This window comes from Cornus florida, unplaced genomic scaffold, assembly GCF_030987335.1.
Source record: "Cornus florida cultivar Cherokee Brave unplaced genomic scaffold, ASM3098733v1 CherokeeBrave_3.0.0_Hap2_Chr05, whole genome shotgun sequence".
Lineage (NCBI taxonomy): Eukaryota > Viridiplantae > Streptophyta > Magnoliopsida > Cornales > Cornaceae > Cornus > Cornus florida.
In genome coordinates this window covers 111,011,525-111,031,570 of record NW_026775575.1, presented here as the reverse complement: position 1 = coordinate 111,031,570, position 20,046 = coordinate 111,011,525, and the positions used below count along the sequence as shown (strand labels likewise).

The 20,046-nt window shown below is 37.6% G+C and overlaps 2 protein-coding genes across 3 annotated transcripts in view; one reads left to right on the top strand and one right to left on the bottom strand.

The window, feature by feature from the left end:
- Positions 1-254: 254 nt before the first annotated feature.
- On the top strand, positions 255-3,540 carry LOC132308570 (uncharacterized). Its single transcript, XM_059806688.1, has 3 exons — positions 255-552; positions 1,291-2,958; positions 3,115-3,540. The coding sequence occupies exons 1-3, from the start codon at positions 283-285 to the stop codon at positions 3,193-3,195; spliced, it is 2,019 nt and encodes a 672-aa protein (XP_059662671.1). The 5' UTR covers positions 255-282; the 3' UTR covers positions 3,196-3,540.
- A 1,368-nt stretch (positions 3,541-4,908) lies between these two features.
- The window catches only part of LOC132308569 (serine/threonine-protein kinase sid1), a 31,313-nt gene continuing 16,175 nt past the window's right edge, over positions 4,909-20,046 (bottom strand). For both annotated transcript variants that reach the window (XM_059806686.1, XM_059806687.1), the window contains 10 exons: positions 14,259-14,338; positions 12,230-12,358; positions 11,885-12,155; positions 10,889-10,978; positions 10,613-10,780; positions 9,740-9,870; positions 9,460-9,598; positions 6,092-6,219; positions 5,810-5,992; positions 4,909-5,214 (listed from right to left, as the gene is read on the bottom strand). In XM_059806686.1, the coding sequence (XP_059662669.1) occupies positions 5,175-5,214; positions 5,810-5,992; positions 6,092-6,219; positions 9,460-9,598; positions 9,740-9,870; positions 10,613-10,780; positions 10,889-10,978; positions 11,885-12,155; positions 12,230-12,358; positions 14,259-14,338 (1,359 nt within the window). In that variant the 3' untranslated portion in view covers positions 4,909-5,174. The remainder of the gene's footprint in view (positions 5,215-5,809; positions 5,993-6,091; positions 6,220-9,459; positions 9,599-9,739; positions 9,871-10,612; positions 10,781-10,888; positions 10,979-11,884; positions 12,156-12,229; positions 12,359-14,258; positions 14,339-20,046) is intronic.

The following is a 20,046-nucleotide window of genomic DNA, read 5'->3' as shown; positions in this document are numbered from 1 at the left end:
TCTGATTGGACTTATTAGAAATTGTTTTTAACCCAACTTTAACTCAAATTGAACTCAGAAAGGGGTGTGCTATCCATTCTGGGATAGAATTTTAATAAAGAAAATTTGCTCGGGTTGGCTAAGGATTTTATTCTCGACCCGCTTCACCCGTCCGGACCCAAGTGCTTTTTTATTTTTTATTTTTATTTTTATTTCTTTCTGTTGAAAATTAAGAAAAAAAATAAATAAATTAATGCTCCACTTTTGCGCGCGTGAGAGAGAGAGAGAGAGAGAGAGAGAGGGATGTGCTATTTGATAAAACGACGACCCAACTCGTTCTTCAAATCGAAAAGCAAAATTCAGTCTCTGGCCTTGGCTTCTGCAAACTTGTATCCTGTTACTTGGATTTTCTTTCTTCTCTTTTCTCTGTTTTTGTTTCCTCTTTTTGTCTCTTGTGGTTTGATTGTTGTTGCAGGTAGAGGAAAGATCATCAAACCCCGCCCAATGGGTACCAAGAATTCTTCTTCCAAAAGAAAATCTTCCAAAAGAAAAACCTCCAAGACCCCCTCTGAGGTATCTCTCTTTGTACTCTCTCCTTCTCTCTCTCTCTCTCTCTCTCTCTCTCTCTCTCTATATATATATATATATATATATATATATGTCGTAATTCTTAATTTGTTCTAGGGTTCTATTTCCCCCTTTCATTCGCTGGTTCTAAGGTCTAATTTATTGAATCTGCACTCGGATACTGTTGCGGATTAAGTTGCCTTACCCAATTATTAATTGATACATGAATCTGTTACCGAGCAATCACAGGAAAACAAAAGAAAATTTTGAAATACATGTTTAGTCGAACTAAGTCACAATTATTTAATTTCATATTTTTGTTCTATGGGTATCCCAGATTATTGAAACCTTCCTATTCAGAAATCTAGGACCTGCTTGGTTTATCTTTTTGGGAACAGTTTTAAGAGCACTTGAAAACAGAATAAAGTTCAAAAATAATATTCATTTGGTTGCCGGTTTATCTGAAAAACTATCTGTAAAATTGAGTTAAAGAATGTATGCTATAGACAACTTTCTTTTCTAGTTCTCTTAAAATGGTTCGCTGTTTTTGAAGTCTTGAAAACTGTTATCAAAGAACTAAATCAAAATAGGCAGTTAAAGTCCTTAATTTTCTTAATTTTTTGTAAGTGGCTAAATGGGGGCTTTAGGATCTTTGAGATGAATTAGTCTAAATTTCGGTTTCCTTTTTTTGAAACCTCAATTGTATTTTTATCTGCATGTATATTTATATATTTGTGACGTTAGGCTCGGCAGAGGAAGAAAAGTAGGAGAACTAAATCCAAGAAGCTATATCGTCGCGATGATTCTGTTTCTTCTTATTCTGACGATGATTCTAGAAGTTCAATGTCCATTTCATCTTCTAGTTCTCATGATCATCGTAGAAGGGCTCGTTCTCGTATGCGAAGTGATGCAAAGGGTAGTAGGAAAAGAACTCGAAGCTCTCCGAGCCATGATATTAGCGAATACTCACGTCATGTAAAGAAAAGGAAAGGGTCAAGGAAGAGCAGGTATTCTGAGGTGAGGAAAAAAACTGGAAAGAAGAAGCGTAGGAGAGATGCTAGTATTAGTCCTATAAACAGTGATACCCATAGCTGCTCAACTTGTAAAGGTGGGAGTAGCAATAGTAGTGGAGAGGATGAGATTGTGAGGCCTAGAGGCAGATCTAGGGAAAGCAAGAAAGATAAGAGAGATTTGAGCAAACCTAGTGGAACTAAAAAGAAAAAAAATAGGTCTCAGAGTTCTTCACATAGTAGGTCTAGCGACAGTAGTGATTATACCATCAAGGAGAAATTGGCAGCCGGGAATGACTTGAGGCGTTTGAGATCAGTTGTTATTGTTACTAAACAACCACAGGACGATGAGGAAAAAAATTGGGATAAGAGTGGCCATAAAGAAGAGGTGGTATATGATCATGATGATTACCCCTCTTGCAGAAGCAATGACAGTGATGATGGGGGAAGTAAGAGGGACTTGTCTCATCATGTCCCTGGCGCATCTGAAAAGAGGAATTTAGAATATGTGAAAGGAGAAGATGCACTAATTTCTAATGCTAATACAATTGAACTTACAGAAAGTGGCAAGGACAGTGGGGGCCAGTATGATGGTAGTAGTTCTCGCTCAGATGGGGTTGGGGCAAATAATTCCACTAAGGGAAATAAGAGAGAGGTTTCTGCTGTTGCCTCTAGTTCAAATGGTGATGATTTGGAGACAATCTTGAGGCAAAAGGCTTTGGAAAATTTAACTAAGTTCCGAAAAGGGCTTCACACACATGTCAGGACTCTTCCTGATCAGAAAACTAGGAGTGACAGTGATGTGAAGCAACCATCCAGTGCAAAAGCAGAGTTTGTTCAAATCAAATCACCCAAGTGGGTTGATCTTAGAGTGGTAGGTGCACCTCAGGTAGTCGCTCAGAGCACTAGGCCTATGACAGGGATAGAGCCCTCTTGTCCTACAATGACTGATGGGAAGATTTCGGGGGGAAAATACAGTGGAACTGAACCTGGAACTGCTAAATGCTCTGCTGTTTGTCCTCCATATCGGGCTACTATCTCTGGTAATCCTGAAGAAAAGGACCTTTCTTGCGCTGATGCTGTTTTTAATAAATCTGAACCGGGTAGATCTGCATTGAGGCAGGAATTATCAGGCACTTGCTCCACCATAAAGCAAGCACCCACGTCACAGGCATTTCCCAAGTTAGTGACAGATAGTGGTGTAAATAAGCGTGCAGTTGAAGCATCTCAAACTGTTCGCAAGACTAATGGTACTGAAGTTAGTAATGCTCCTGACGGTTATTCTTGCCTTAAACCCACTTTGGAAGAACCTAGCTCAAAAGAACGACAAAATGAAGTTAAGGACAGTTCAGAGTTTGAGAAGAAGACAATGTCGGTCATGCGGGGTGGTGAAATGGTGCAGGTGAGAGTTTTTATCTAATGTAGATCATACACGTTACTCTCAGAGCCCTAAAGCCATGAATCTTGAATCTAATAGCTTGTTCCAAATTTGCGAGTTCTTTTTTCTGGTAAATAATTTGCTAGGTTTGATATCAGTCTTATTGGCATTTTTGACCAGGTGAGCTACAAGGTTTACATCCCTAAGAAAGCCCCAGCTCTGGCCAGAAGGCAGCTTCGGCGAACTGGCTCTGATGTCTGATTCATGCATCTGTGCGGTACGAGAATACCTATTAGAAGCAATAATTAATTTTCTTGCCACATTGATAGAACAAAGGGATAGGAGACATGAAGAAATGATTAGTAATGCCTTCTCCTTCAGTGTGTGAACGCTTGACGAAGGGGAATTTTTCTGGCAAGTAATGGGGATTGTATGTGAGAGAGAAATTATTGCAATGCTTATGCAATTATCTTGGAGTAATATTTTTCTGTTCTGTTTTTGCTTGTTAATTTGTTTGTTTTTTTTTTTTTGACAAAAAATTTGAAATAAATGCAACATTTTTTTGGGCAAGTAGAATGCAATATTTTGTTGTTAGTTTTTTTGCTATGAACAATATGCATGGTTCACCAGAGTTCCAAAACGGACAAATTTAATGCATCTACTTTTCTTTCTTAATGTGAGTCTGCTTACTCATTTCTCTTACAGCTTCATCTATATCCTGTTGCACGCACTCCTTCAAATTTCTCTACCGAAACCTAATTGTTTTCTGCTATAATGTTTTTAGCATATTGTTTTGGGTTGTAGCATACTCCTCACGTCTTCCTTTTGTTCTTTCATGGCTGGCGGGGACACCATCATTTTAGGTCGTAATAAGATGTATGGAGTAGCCTTCACCGGCCCGTCTCTCATCTCTTTTCTGAAGTTCCGAATGCTTTAATGTCTTATCCCAGGAATTGTTAGTCACTATTCATTTTAGTCCTTTGTAGTGTCTTGAATTCAATTCCAACATTCTTACACATATTACAGCTCATAAAATTGTGAAATATTTTATTATAATGGAGAAAGCATGTGTAAAGACCTTAGTTTGGGTCTGAAAGCATTCACTCTGCAAAATAGTGAGAGATTCAAGTTTCTATCAAAAGTCTCTCCTGAAGAGGCGCTTCTGCTAATCAACGTTAGCCTCTGGTTCTTTCCAAATGAGGAAGATCCGGTTTGGTGGTTCAAAAAAATTAGTAAATACTGTAAAAAGAATGTTGGCAAATATTTTTAGCTGAGTTTTCAATTTAACTATCTGCTAAATGGATTTTTGTGTTCGGTAGTTTTTGTTATATGAGAACTGAAATTTTTAATCAAAACTTCTGGGCTCGGGCTAAAATGGTCGAGTGAACTGAAGCCATAGTCTGCAAACATGGTCTCGAACTCTTCCGGATCAAATTCTTGGTTACTTTGAATGCGAAGCAGTTACTGGAGTTTATAAAATACGAAGCAATATATTTATGTATGGAGAGAAGTCCTTCAGAAATTATAGTAATCCTCCATCCCGCTCTTACACCAGTCCATAGACATCCTACATCTGTTTTAAAGAAATTGTCCAAAATCCAGATAATTAACGAAGTTAGATAATATTTCACTGGGTTTTTATACTTGGGGAAGAAAATTTTAACCCCTGCAACCAGTGACTGCAATGGTCTTACGCATGTTTCTTAACATCTGTATAATAATTCAGAAAAACCTGAACGACGAAGGGTAAGATTACATCCAATACGACCAAAATGGAAGCCAGGCTCCAGCTTCTAAATTATGGGTTGATGTAAGTTGAGAAGTTTTAGTTTTCTGGTATTTTGCTCTCACGTATCATATGAAGCAAAAAACTCAAAAAAGGGAAGCAGAAGTTGGGAAAGCTCAAAGATCCTCTTTATGTGGTATACTTTCTCATTAGGTTTGCAGAAACATGCAATGAAACACAGCAGAAAATAAATAAGAGAATTATTAATTACTAATTTTAGTTATTAATATTACAATGACACTAATAATAACAACCTTATTATACATCAATGATCAAGCTACAAATGAAAATTAAATAATGATAATAAAATTTCTTGTGCTGAGACAAGGAAAAAAAAAAAAAAAAAACCATAATTTCTTTATAATATGTACATCAAATAATATATATATATATATATAAACAATAAATAACCAGAAACACAATAAAACGCACGCACAAATATTGTTCCGACCTTTCAACTTGGGTTCAGATCTCGTGAAACTTGGCCTTGCCATCTGCAGCGCAAAGTGAATAGTTCATGCACAAAGCATATTTCAATCTAATAATAACTAAGGAGAGAGACTTGCATTTGAGCCTCAATATATTCATGAATATTAAAAAATTACTTAAATTGTTTCAAAAATTTCTATTTAAGATTTTTATTTAAATAATTAATTTAAAAAATTAAAGGCAAACTTATGCAAATTTAATGGAGAATATTTCATCAAATTAGTATGAATTTTTTTCATAATTTATTTTAACAAAAAAATATATATCAAGTGTAATTCAATAAGAAAGTGTATTATGATCATTTAATGAAAAATAGGTAAGACAATGGGGCATGTTGCAACTAAATGGGATAGTTTAGGGGATTTTATGCACAAAACATAGTTCAGGAGGATTATTTGCAAATTTAGACATAGTTGAGGGGGGATTTTTTGCACTTTACCCAAAAAATTATCAATGCCAAAAGAACTAAGGATTGAGTGTCATTTAATCATTTTGTTTATGAAGATGTTTTCTGACTTCTTTTCACACACAAGTCTAGGAATCAAAATTAGTTCTCAGATGCACAGTTTTCATGTCTAGGAAAGCTTTCACTTCACATACCTTGAGAGCAAGAACCTCGCAAGTGGGCTTAAATTGGCATTTGAATTAATTTCTTTGTTCTGTTGCCTTTTCCGGTTTTCGACTTCCGCGTTTGCATTCACTGCTTGTTCAGGGGCTGTCTTTACTTTTGTGAAGGTGCGAGCTGCCAGCTCCTGCAGATCTTTCAACGAAGGCTCATTTGAACTGCACGGATTTTCTTATAATTTTAGTAAACATATGCTATACAACAAGAAGAAGTGATGAATCTTAACATGGCAAACATGAGAATATGAACTAAAGAACCTTCCCAGCTGCTGGAGCAATCTGGTGACAAAAACTTCACAAGAACCGGGCTTCATGTGCTCCATATCCATGAATGAATTTGCCACTGGACGCACAACCATCCCTTCTACATCATCAGCAAAAACAGCCTACATTATATACGCCAACAGATAACAAGAGGTTAGATATTGCATCTGGTCCACATTTGAAGCAGCTTCATATGACACTAAGACTTCCAACATGTAGAAATCACTGGCTTGGTGTATGGGATCACCGCAATACTTTAGTCAAAGAGAGCAACAATGTAGAAGTCCTCATAAAATATAATTTTGATCCCCGAGTTGGATATTGGTATTTTCTCAAAAAGACAGCTATTTAATCTCAAATAATAAAACGAAAGCACCAAAATCAAACAATGCAACTAACTTTTCCCAATTGGTGCATTTCTTATTGGATAATGATTTTTAATCTGTAGTACTTATTACAAATAGCTTATGCAGGGCTAAGATTTTTATAGTGGCTATATTATATATGGTAGAGCATCTGACTGCATAGTGACTATTATATATAGATGGGCTTAAAAAAACAAAAAGAAATTTTGCTGCTGCAACATCAAGCTCAACAAATAGAACTGTTACATGAAAGAAGTTCATCAGCAATTTGTGTTTATCCAAATGTCCTCCATTCATATTTACTTCCTTGAAGAAAAACTATTATAACGCTATTACTACAATGCTATTTTGGTATTTAGGACATTTTAAACAATCACAACAAACCATTAAGGTGCTAGGTTCGATTTTGAACGAAAATGTTCAAAGTCACTAAAAATCCTAACTGATTAAAATATGCTAGGTTCAATTTTGAACGAAATGATTCAAAGAAGCTAGAAATCACCATTCAGGAAAAAAAAAAAAAAGAAACTAGAAATTACAAGGGATCTTATCGACCAAGGCTAAAGCTTTTCAGTTCGGCTCTCAAATGTTCACTTATCCACCAGCCACAGTATCTCCGAAGATATAAAGAGCCTACAAGACCTGATGGAATCCTCTTCACAAACCTGCTCACCCACAACACAAAATCCTCAAATTTCTAATCATTTTCACCAATTTCATAAGCAAGAAAATGGCTTCAATATTTCAATCTCCTGGACTAGAATCTAAACTAATTTTCTATGACTTGCGTTTCCCTATTTTCTCCCCTCGTAGTTTGAAGTTTCATCCTGTGACTTAGAAGTTTGATTCCCCAGAAAATTTGCAGCAGCTTTAGTATAGATTTATTTAGTACGCTTATGGATATGCATCCCATGTCTCATTGGACATGTACCTGGAAAGCATGTTCCGTAATTCATGTGTACTATTGTGCTCCTATATATACATAAATATATACTCCCACCGTCCCAAAATAGGCGTCCACTTTGGGAACTACATACTCCCTCCGTCCCAAAATAGGCGTCCGCTTTGGGAACTGTAGTTCCCAAAGCGGACGCCTATTTTGGGAGTACATAATTGCTTAAAAATGAGTCAACTTCTCAAGTTGAACACTATTTTAGATTTTAAAAAATAACATTTCAGTCCACAAAATAAAAGAAGAATACTTGGAAGTTAATATTAGTTGTGTCCTCCTGTCCTTGGGTATGGGGATTTTATAAGTCTGGTACACACATCCACACCAGCCATATCCTGCATCGTGTAACAAAAGTATCAACTCTTCATGCTTTTCCTGTTGGTATCATTCTCAATGTATCTCTAATCTAATCACCCAAGTTCTAGGGGAAAACAAAAGATCCTTTATCTCCACAAAGAACACCTGGTTGGAATGGTTTCCCGTTAGCCAAAAAAAAAAAAAACCAGATAGAGAACGTTATATGCTTTAGATGTAAGATTAATACTTTACCTATCAGCATATTTCAATCTTTCAAACCTTTCTAACGTCAAGTCTATTACCAAGCCTGGTAACAGGAGTGCAGGACCTCCCTGCAAATAGTTATTTGAGCTTTCATCATTCCATCCCAAGAATCGCCCCTTCTGCTCTTCTTTAAAAATTAGACATATTAATCCATAGAGCATTATATATCGTATTTTTGATAAGTAAATTGTATAAAATCACTCAGAAGGGTAGCGGAACCCAAAAGAAATACACAAGCCCACAAAGGGCCACTAAGCCTTCAGAGAGGCCAGAAAATCGACAATCTCCTCTAAAGATCTATGATCTCTTCCTGAAACCCAACAAAAAAGAATGGAAATAATAGAGAACTTGAGCATAGAAATCGACATCTCCTTCCCATCAAAATATCTCCTATTCCATAGTACCAATTTCTGTCTTTTAGGATTCACCACCTATTGTTCAGACTCCTAAATATTTACTATACGTCTTCGACGCATCCTAACAGACCATTTGTTACAACTTCGTATGTTATAAAATAAAATCCTTGTATGTTATAAAATTTACATTATAGTCCTTATTTATGTTAGTCACTTTGAAGGCATTTGAGAATATCAAGCCATCTCAATAATCATTTTTCTTCAATAAGTCCATCTCAATAATCTTTTGTCAAACTAAAGTATAGATTGATGAGAACGATTTTCATTTGGTAGGAATCTCAATCAATTAGGGGTGCACATTTGAACCGCCAATACTATCCCATCCGCGTAGTTCGGTTCCATTTTGTATGTATCTTGGTTCGGTCCTGGTGCTCAAAATAGCAGAACCGTAATGAATAGTTCGGTTCATGGATTTGGATAAGAATAAAACAAATCTGAACTGAACTGAACCAGCCATATTATATCATAATTATATGTATATATATACATCTCATATATGCCTTAAAAAGCATGCCGTAAACCTAAATACCCAATTACCCAGCGACGATAAAGTCTCCATCACTGATTCAGCTGACCATCCACCTACCCAATGCACCCACTGCTTCCTCCTTACAGTACCGTCCAGTCATAAACCACCATCCTTGAAACAAAAATGACACCTACCTTCTCTCTCTCTCTATCTTTAAGGTCGAAATTTTGTTGGATCTGTTTGTACATTGGGTCTTTAGGATTCAGATCTGCATAATATTTTGTCTTTTGAGTTTTATTATTATTTTTTTGCTAGAAAATGGTTCTTGGAGATATTAGTTCTTGAATTTGCTGAAATTTCGTTCTTTCATAAAGGCCCAAACTGCTAAACCAAACCAATCCGATTCGTTCTCCTAAAGTTTGGTTTAGATGGTGTGATTGGGTTCCAAGTAATTGGAACCATAGAGAGCAGATTGGTTTCAATTTGTCCTAAAACCGGTGCGACTCGAATTGCATGCACCCCTCTTCAATTTCCCAATATTCAGCTCCAAACAATGAGCAATGCTAGAGTACCTCCATCACAAAAATGATCTCGCTCACCTCTTTTAAGCAAGGGATGAGCAAAATTGATAATGGAGCAGATGACGTTGCTGCAGAAATTCTTGCACTGTCTACTTCATCACTTGCATAACGTGATCTCCAAAATGCCTTTTGTGCATCAAAGTAATCACCAGAATGTCTGAAGTAGGAGAAAACAGGAGAGCAGGGGATGCACAAGTGGTTAAAATACTAAAACTTTCAGTTCAAATTGGTAAAAATCAGACATTGATCATACCACTCCGAAACAAAAAACTAGAAGTCAGTCAACTATCAGATGTACCTTGAAGAATCAGAGCTATTTGTTAATTGCTCTGTTTTTCTACTTTCTTGCCCGTCTTTATTAATCTTGCCCAATGCAGACCTTTCGCGAGCATTTCCTTTCCTCAATCCTCCTTGAATAGCAGCCTTTGCCTGAATAAAGTACCATTCAAACGAAACCTTTTAGTGCAAAACATCATGTTGATACTTGATACAAATAAAATTGGATAAATCTTTAATGCTCAGAATAATTTAAAACTTCTGGAAAAAGACCAGGATGATGACGAAGAAAAAATCAGGAACCAACTAAAAAACATACTAACAAACTAAAGCAAACAAGAATTTCTGATGTAAATCAAGGGGACATGAAAAAACAAAACACTTAGATCTATGTCATTTTATTGTCTTTTCCTTACACAACTAGTTGCAAGCCACACACACAAAAGAAAAAGAACAGACAGCATAATTTTTTTGTCACGCCATCATGAACCCTAAACATATTTGAGTAACTGCTGGTGCATATTATATCCCTACACAGAATGGAATGGAAAAACAGAATTTATGTAACCGATCCAAATAGTTAGGGCGAGGTATCATAGAGATAAGACATATAATGAAGTTAAGATGTAAATTTTTGGAAGAGAAAGTAGCATCTTGAAGAATAAGTCAGGATTTCTAAAAATAACTCAGGACATATTTCTAATTTCTGTGACAAGTCACAAATGTCAATGCGTATTCAATAAATCCAGTTGATTACATAACAAAAAATTGATTTACAATTTTCATTTTATGAAACGTGTTCTAGCAAGCTAAATGGTACACATTTACGGAAGAAAAAAAAAAAAAAAAGAATCTAATTGGGACAAATTGAAAACTAATTTAAAGAACAAACAACCTCTGCAAGGTTTACTGCACTGTCCTCGAGTGATGCACTTGAAGTTCTTTCCTGGATCCCCAGTCTGGACTTTGGAGTTCGAGGAGAATCCGAATCATCATGTTGTCCGCGGTATACAACAGTGCCACTGGTGGAAGCATCTTCAAAAGAAGCATATGTGCTGCTAGACTAATTGGCAAATTGAATCCTACTTAAGTCAATGGAAAGAACAGAACTAGGAGATACAAACTTTATCTACGAATTGATTTCATCATTTCAGACAGAAAACAATCATACCTGAGCACTTTGATCACTTAATAGAGATGATGATTGGACTCGTTGTGACCGAACCACAACAGTTCCCGTCCCACTCAATGACAATTCTTCCTGTAAAAGTGGGTATATCAAACAACCTCAGGAGATATGCGGATGGGGTTTCATATATATTTCTGTTCCAGAACATTACAGATTATCTGAGAGTCAACAGCCAGTGGCCTAGCGGTATTAGCCTCTTACTTTCCAAAAGGAGGTCAAGGGTTTAAGTCTCAAAAGAGACAATTGTGTGTGAGTACCAACTAGGAAAAAAAAATTTTATGCAAGGATATTTTATCTCAACTTTATTTAGCTCAGTAAATTTGTGGGTGAATTTGATCTGGTGTGTCAGTCTACTTAGCAGCACTGTGGAATAAAAATTGTAGAAAGTGCTGTTAGTTTTTTTTATTTATTTCCATCATGAAATTGTATCATATTTATGGACTATTATGTGGGACAGGAATTGGGTTAAACATTATTCAGCAAACATTCAGGACATGTTTTTGACACCCCTTGATTGTGACACACGCCACAAACCAGCTGGTCCGAGCGTCAAAAGCTTTGATGAGGGAATTAAATGCCCAGGCCAACAACTGTATTGCCCAATTGTACTATTTTTGGCACAGCAGACAATCATGTAAGAAATGTTTCTTTATACCCGAGTCATATGATCGGGGAGGCAGGATATAATTATCCTCAAGGAAAATATTACAGAGTATTATTTTTCATTCGTTTTATAGGATCTCACTCTCTCGCGCACACACACACACGACACTCTTTTTTTTTTTTTTTTAGAGAGAGAAAAAAAAAAAAAAAAAAAAAAAAAAGATAAAAAAAAAATCACCTTTTTTAGCAAACTCCCTCTGTCCCAAAATAGGTGGGGGAACTGTGACTCATAGTTCCCAAAGTACCCAACAAATTGGGACGGAGGGAGTATTAAATTTTAGGTCCCAGTTCAGAGAGAGAGAGAGTGAATCTTACATCTTCATGGTAGTAATCTTGTTTTTCATCATCGTATTGATCTCTAGCATCTTTTGCAAGGGAAACTTCTGATGAATCATAAGACACACTTCCAGAAGAAGACAACCATCGGTTACCACCATCTGGAATCTTTCTTGTACCCTGATTGTATGGAACCTCTGGTTTTCTATCTCTGGCTTGAGGTGGTCTTACAACACTCCTTACTGTTCCAGTAGTAGAAGATCCACCAATACTGAAGTCCCATCCAGCATTTTTCAAGGTCTTTCCCTGACTACAGTATCCTAGTACCAGTCAAGCAACATTCAATTACATGACAAAAATACACAAGAAATTAATTCAACCCACCTGGATCGGACAGTTTCTTCACCTCTCGAGTCTCTTGTAACCTTCACAGTGCCAGATGCCTCCCCAAAGGCTTCAGGACCATTTCTAAGAGATTCTGCATCCTCTTTTATCTGGAACTTAGGCCGCTCTCTGTCAAGACAACAAAAGGCATGATTAAAGAATAAAATGAGTATACTGACACCTCCAATATCATCGTCCAATATTTTGACATTTATGTCAGAAAACAATTCAAGTACTTAAATATCTCAAAATTTATTTCAAAATCAATACTAAGATCAATATTTCCATTAATATCACAACCCTTTTGGAATCTAGGATTGCTATCAGAATTTATTAAGCTGGAACACATGAGGATTAACACGGAAATTTCTGAAAGAATAAGAGACAACAAGGACACAGCATCTGCAAACATATTTGTATAGAAATATATAAAACTTAAAAATAATATTTATGAATTTTGTATAGAAATTAAAAGTATCTATCATGATGTATGCATATATTATTATGGCAAATAGTTTCTTTGTTGCGATTTTTTATCAACTACGTGAAGTCTCTAACTTACAATATTGAAATTCACATGAAAGAACCGAGTTAAATTACATGGACACGGAGTTGAGACAAATTCAACAAGACCTAACTTCATCGTATCTCAATTCTCTTTTCAATTTTTTTTTTTTTTTTTTTTTTTTTTTATGGTTTTCATAACAACTACACTGTCAACACTATGCCAGAAACACTGCATTTAAATGTGAAAACATGTCAAATATTTGCCTCAGAGCAACCAATAAGTATCAGATGAATTGAAAATCGACAAGATTATGTTCAAATTACAGATACATTTATTATTTATTTTTATATTTAAAATTACAGATACAGTTATGAAGCAACAGACATGTGTCTTAATTGTCCCAGGAGGACAGGAGTTCTTGTATCTGATAAGGGTACAATACTGATATAATTCCCTTGTACATATAACTGACAGACCAAAAGTAATATTTTCTTCTATGCAATGTCCTACTTTGGCACTTTTACAAAGCTAACACACTGGCAAGTATGTGAGTCAGAAATCATTTTACGAAATAAATCAGTTCAGTTTGTTTCAGCTAGACACTAAACAAACATCCATGTTAGACATGAACCTGTATCAACATACTTATAACGCAGATGTTAACTGTAGGGGGCATCCCTTTCGGTAAATCCAGAGCCTCATCTGACAAGATTGGGACAGGCTACTTTCCAAAACAAAATAATGATTTTAAACAGACAAAATGCCTAAATCTTCCATTCATCCTCATAAGAACAATATAACAAGCGCCTATTCATTATCTCCTGGCTCCAACTCACCTTACCCTCCTGCTCCTTACATCCTCTTTGTTACTCTTCCTCAAAATCTCTATCTTACTCTGCGTCCATTCACACTCAGATAACCAAGTGAACCTTTGAAAATCATACTTCCTCTGTTCCATAATAAGTGTCGCCCTTTAGGATTCGAATATTAAAAGGGGACATGCATTTATGCATTGTTCCCCTTCAAAATTACAAAACTAACCAACAAATTAAAAACATTTACTTTATTGATTTAAAAAGATTCCAAAACCTAAGGACAATTTGGGAAAGTTGTAATTTGGAACATCTCAAAAAGAAAAGTGGACACTTGTTTGGGACATCCCAAAAGGAAAGTAGGACACTTATTATGGGACAGAGGGAGTAACTAAACTCATTACACCTCCAACTGGTCCTTTCTCATCCTCTAACTTCTGTTCCCACTAGGGAATTTTGTATATTTCACGGTGTCATCACATGATAAAGACTAAAAAACTGACTATAATAGACACAATTAGTGGGAAAATAAAATCATTTCAGTACAAAACTGTAGAACCACACAAGTCTAAATACAGGACTCTACATTCCTCCCATTCAAATTGGAAATCCCCATACCTCACAATCTGCCCTACTTAAACGCTGCAAGTACAAATAGTTAAATACATTTCTTAATATATGAAAATGGGAAGACAGCAATGCATTGCACCTTATTCTCTCCAAAAGTCTCGAACTCTTCCTAGCATTTCTGATAAAACGGTGCTTCAAAAGTTCTTTGGCACTTGGCCTCTGAAATCCACAAAACAAAAGAGAGAGCATAAGAAAATATCATTTTTTATTTTTGTGATGATAAAGCACAACACCAGAGATTTCAAACTTTTTTCTCATAGCATGTTTCACCTTTAAAAACTGCGGGATCAACAAAGGAAACACATATTCCACACCCCAAACTGATTCCATACAATTCTGGATCAGAGATAATTACATTTTGTTTCAGGGAATGTTGCTTGCACTCAAGATATATTGAAAATTGCAGGACTCTGTTGAGGGAGTAATATTTGCATGAATTCCCACATAAATTCCATTTCTTATGAAATAGATAAGTAACTTCAAAAGGAGTCCTGCAGTTTGTGCAATTAAAATCCCCTATAAGCAAGAAAACAACAAAGTTTTCCAAGAATTAAATGCTATAAGCGTTTAGCATATCTACCAAATGTGTAAATAGTTAATATATTCACAACTAGAGTGGCAACCATAAATGATGACCTTAAGTTGGGTGATCACCTAGTATTAGGTGCACAAAGCATGCCTAAGTCGGGTCTTTTTCGCTTTAAAGCAGCGTTAGGCTAACGAGTGGATCTAGGAAAAGCAAGTTGACTCTGTTTGGGGTGGTAGGAGATGAGTTGACCTTAGCAGAGACATAGAGTTGCAATGTTGGGTATATGACGACATCTTACTTGGAATTGCCTTTAAAATTCATGTTCCAAAGTTAAGGCGGTTTGAAACTCAGTTCCGGAAATGTTAAAAAGTAAAATAGAGTATTGGAAGAGGTAGTGGCTTTCGAGGGGGAAAGGGCAAATCCCTGCACTTATCAAGAATACTCTATCCAACCTTCACTTCCTCAGTTGTGAAGCAATGGGAAAATTTTCTTTAGAGATTTTTTAATGGGGTAGCCTTGTGATGACCATAAATATCATTTAGTGATGTGGAAGGCGCGTTCTCGTTTCAAGGTGGGGGAAGAATGGGAGGTTATTAGAGAATGGACCTGAAGAAATGGTATGTTGCACGGCGTGGATTTGTCCAAGGGATTATAAGGGCGGGAGTGAGATTTCAAAACACCAGTCTTGAAGGAATAAGGAGATTTTCGGGAATTTGGAGTGGGGGAAGTATAGGGCTCTTACTGTTATTGCTGAGATTAACAGATTGGAAGGGGTGGGTGGTATCGGTAAGGCACAACGAGATAGGAGAGCTGCTTGTCAGACGGAGATTGCTGTTATGGAGGAGATTTCGTGGCGACAGAAATCCCGGAATTTATGGCTCAAAGAGGGTGACTGTAATACGAAGTTTTTCCATAGACTTGCTAATGTCCATAGGAGGGGAAATCATATTGGGTGGATGCGAATGGACGGAGCGGTTTTTAGTAAAGAGGACTTGCATATGGGGATTGTCTCTTACTACCAAAGGCTCTATTCTGAACCTTTACGTTGGAGACCTCGGCTGGAGGGACTTCATTTCGACTCTATTTCAACAGTGGATAGGGATGGGCTATAAAGTCCCTTTTCAGAGGAGGAGGTGCTGAAGGCTCTGAAGAGTTGTAATGGGGACAAAGCTCCAGGCCAGACGGATTCACAATGAGATTTTTGTTGAAAAGTTGGGGTGTGATGAGACGTGGTGATGGGGCACTTTTTATGAGTTCCATTTGACAAGGAGATCTGAGAAGTCATTGAGTGCATCTTTCATTGCCCTCATTCCTAAGAAGGGTTGTGCATCTGACGTGAAGGACTTCAGACTGATAAGTTTGTTGGGGTGTATTTATAAACTTATCACTAAAGTCCTTGCATCGAGATTGCGAGGGGTTTCTGAGTCTCAAAATGCTTTAATTGGAGGCAGACAGATCTTGGATTCCGTTCTTATCGCCAGTGAATGTGTGAATCACAGGTTGAGTAGTGGTGTTCCTGGAGTCCTATGCAAGCTCGACATCGAGAAAGCATATGATCATGTTAGCTGGAATTTTCATTTGTATCTGTTAGGGAGGATGGGATTTGGAGAGAGATGGAGGAGATGGATCGAGGCTTGTATTTCTTTAGTGAAATTTTCTGCGTTGGTGAATGGATCTCCCTCAGGTTTTTTTGGTAGCTCTTGTGGTTTGAGGCAAGGGGATCCCCTTTCTCCTTTTTTGTTTATTATTGTGATGGAGGCTCTTAGCAAGTTGATAAGAAACGCAGTGGATCTGGGCTTTATTAGGGGCTTCAGAATGGGCCCAAAATCAGTTCAGCAGATGGAGATTTCTCATTTGCTATTCGCGGATGATACTTTGGTCTTCTGTGAAGCAAAGGTGTCCTAATTGAGATATTTGAGGTGTGTGCAGTCTTAGGTTTGAAAGTCAACGTGGGAAAGAGTGTGCTTGTCCTAGTGGGGGAGGTTCGGGAGGTGGCTTCTCTTGCTACGATTCTAGGGTGTAGGACGAGTTCCTTCCCTATTTATTATCTGGGTTTGCCTTTGGATGCCTCATCAAGGAGGGTGGGAACTTGGGATCTGATGATCGAGCGAGTGGTTTAAGAGAAGATTGGTTGGGTGGAAGAAGCAGTATCTTTCGAAGGGTGGGAAAGTTACCTTGGTGAAGAGTACGTTGTCGAGCCTTCCAACTTATTTTCTTTCGCTTTTCCAGATTCCTTCTTCTATTGCTTGTAGACTCGAGAGACTTCAAAGAAATTTCCTTTGGGGCGACTGGGGGGAGGAGTTCAAGTACCATCTTGTCCAGTGGGAGCATGTTTGCAGGCCTTTTCAGTTGGGTGGTCTTAGGTTTGGAAGGTTGGCTCCCTTTAAAAGGGCGCTTCTTGGTAAGTGGTTGTGGAAATTCGGTTGCGAAATACACCATTTGTGGAGGAGGGTCATTTCATGCCCTTTTTGGGAGGACAGAAGGGGTTGGTTCTCAGGAACAATTCGATCTGCTTTTGGTGTAGGGGCGTGGAAATCTATTCAGAAGGGCTGGGATGAGTTCTCCAAGCATATTAGATTTCGAGTTCGGGAGGGCAGAGAAGTCCGATTTTGGGAGGATGAGGATGTTTGGTGTGGTGATAGCCCGTTGTCTTGTTTGTTCCCAAGACTCTTCAGGATCACTGTTGATAGACATGTTTTGGTAGCTAACTATTATCGGCTTGATAGCGGTAGGCTTACTTAGGACGTGCACTTTCGGGGAGCTTTTCAGGATTGGGAGTTGGACGATGTTTCTGCTTTGCTGGAACTTTTATATAGACGAGAGGTGGATGGTACAGGTTTGGATTCATTGGTTTGGGTCTCCTTGGGGGAAGTTCGAGGTTCGATCCTTCTTTCTATGTCTTTCTGGGTTTCATGGATCTACTTTCCCATGGAACACGGTTTGGCGCTTGAAGACTCCTCTCAGGGTGGCTTTTTTTGTTTGGATTGCATTTTGTGGCAAGATTCTCACGCTAGACAATCTAAGAAAGAGATGACAAATCACAGTCAATTGGTTTTGTCCGTGTCAAAATGACGGAGTGTCCGTGAATCTTCTTTTTTTACATTGCCCCGTGTCTCATGAATGCTGGAGCTTTGTTTTTGGTTTGTTCGGTATCTGTTGGGTTATGCCTCGGTCTTCAAGGGAGTTGATTGATAGTTGGAGAGGCTACAGTGTGGGGGCCCACGCCCGTGAGTTTTGGAGGGCGACCCCCCTTTGTATTTGGTGGTGCAGTTGGAAAGAGCGGAATCGAATATCTTTTGATGGAGAGGAATCACCCATTGCGGTGCTGAATTTTCTATTATTAGTTCTCTTTTTAGTTGGGTGATAGGGAGAAATTGTACATCTACTGATGAAATCGTGGATTTTTTTTGGGTTCTTTGGGTCCCTAGGACTTTTTCTTTGGCTTCAGCCTTTGTATAGCTATCGGGATGCGTTCCCCTTCTGAAGGCTTCTATATACACTTTTACTTATCAAAAAAAACAAACACCAGTCTTGTGGGAAGTAAAAGGAAATTAGATTCTGGAATAATATGTGGCATGGGGACTTAGCATTAATGCAATATTTCTGGAGCTCTTCCATATTGCAGTTAATAGGGAGGTATCTGTTATTGACCATAATTTCTCTCTTACCAGCAGCATGGTGTGGAATCTCAACCTTTGTCAAGCTTTCCAGAAAAGGAGTTTTGCTAAAAGAAATGCCACGTTTGTGAAGATGAGGATGACTGAATGCAATTGACAAAGATTGCAAGCAGTTGCTGTAGACACCAATTTGTGGTCAATTTCTAAGGAATTCTTTAAAGTCACCACCTAGTTCAGTATACTAGGAAACCAAAAATTACTGGACTCCACCTTCAGGCCACAGTCATGCATTACTGAAGATCTAATATTCAGGAAATAAGTTACGATTTGGGGAGAAACATTTGCATTTTTGTTGCACTCATCCTGCCGGATTTGATGGTATTCCTGATATGTATTTATAAGTAAGAGGAAGCGATGCTGTATCGATGTTGAAAGGGATGGGATTAGAGGAGTGATGTTGCAACATTTGTTTAGGGTTTCATAGCAGATATTGCAAAGATTTGTTGGAGACAGCCAACGGCGTGCTAGAGAGGAAGAAAAGATGTTGTGTTGAAGATTGAAGGAGCGATGCTGCGAGTTTTGTTGCGGCTGCTGTGATGAATTTGGTAAGAAAATCCAACGCCTGATATATATATATATATATATATATATATATAATGATGATAGGGTAATAGGTTAAGTAGAGTTGGGCTTAAGGTGAAATAAAGTTGGTCTTAAAGTAAATGAAATTGGGCTAATGAATATGTATTTAGATTGGCTTTATATTAAATGGGCCACAAAATTGTATATTAGTGTAAAATAAAATAAAATAAAAATTAATCATTTTGCTAAACGAGCCTGTTCACGAGCCTAACGAGCTGAGCTTGAACGCTAAGCTCGGCTCGTTTACTAAACGAGCCTAAAAAATGTGTTCAAGCTCGGCTTGTTAACTCCATGAACGAGCCCGAACCGTGCTTTTAACGAGCCAAGCCCGAGCTGTTCATGAACAGCTCGGTTCATTTGCAGCCCTAGAAAGAACTTATTGTTGCATATACTCTTCCTTGACAATATGGCATTCAAAAGTGAGGAAGTAGGTATATCCTTGATTCCAAATAATGAAGAAAATAGAAACAGAAGCATCAGATGGTGAGATCTCCCTTGTTAGCACCCATTAATTAGGTGCAAAGACACAAAGGGAGGAATCCACTCCAACCACCCATGAATGGAATAGTAAAAACCCTCATATCACAAACTAACAAATGATAGAAAAATAAATAATTAAAGGTTTTATTTCAGAATAAACCCTCGGAATAACCTTTACAACTCCTTTTCTTGAAGATAAGTTGCAATGATCATCTGCATCCGCCTCCCAATCTTCAAGAAAGTAGTTGAATGGGCTGTCAACCCGTCAGAAATTAATCTCTGCCCTGTCTTTGGGCTCTTTGTTCCTGCTAATCCCCTTTATGGGATGTCTGTATGTCTAGGGGAACTCTCTATTCCAAGAGCTCCATGAAGTTGGAAATTTCTGGAAGTCGCAATCGACCAATTTTATGTTAATTTAAAGAAATTGAAGACAATTCTTATGGATTTAAATCATTGGGAGTCCAAGGTTGTTGAAGATTTAACAGCTGGAAGGACAATATGGGAAATCTATAGTGCCTTTTCTATCATATCTTTTCAAAAGGTGCTCTATGGTATCAACACACCAAATTTGTGTTGGAAAGCTACACGGAGGTCAAAGG

Coding starts and splice junctions, on each gene's coding strand:
- LOC132308570 (XM_059806688.1), top strand. CDS start 283: ATGTGCTATTTGATAAAACGACGACCCAACTCGTTCTTCAAATCGAAA. Junction 553..1,290: donor CCTCCAAGACCCCCTCTGAG/GTATCTCTCTTT, acceptor TTGTGACGTTAG/GCTCGGCAGAGGAAGAAAAG. Junction 2,959..3,114: donor GGGGTGGTGAAATGGTGCAG/GTGAGAGTTTTT, acceptor ATTTTTGACCAG/GTGAGCTACAAGGTTTACAT.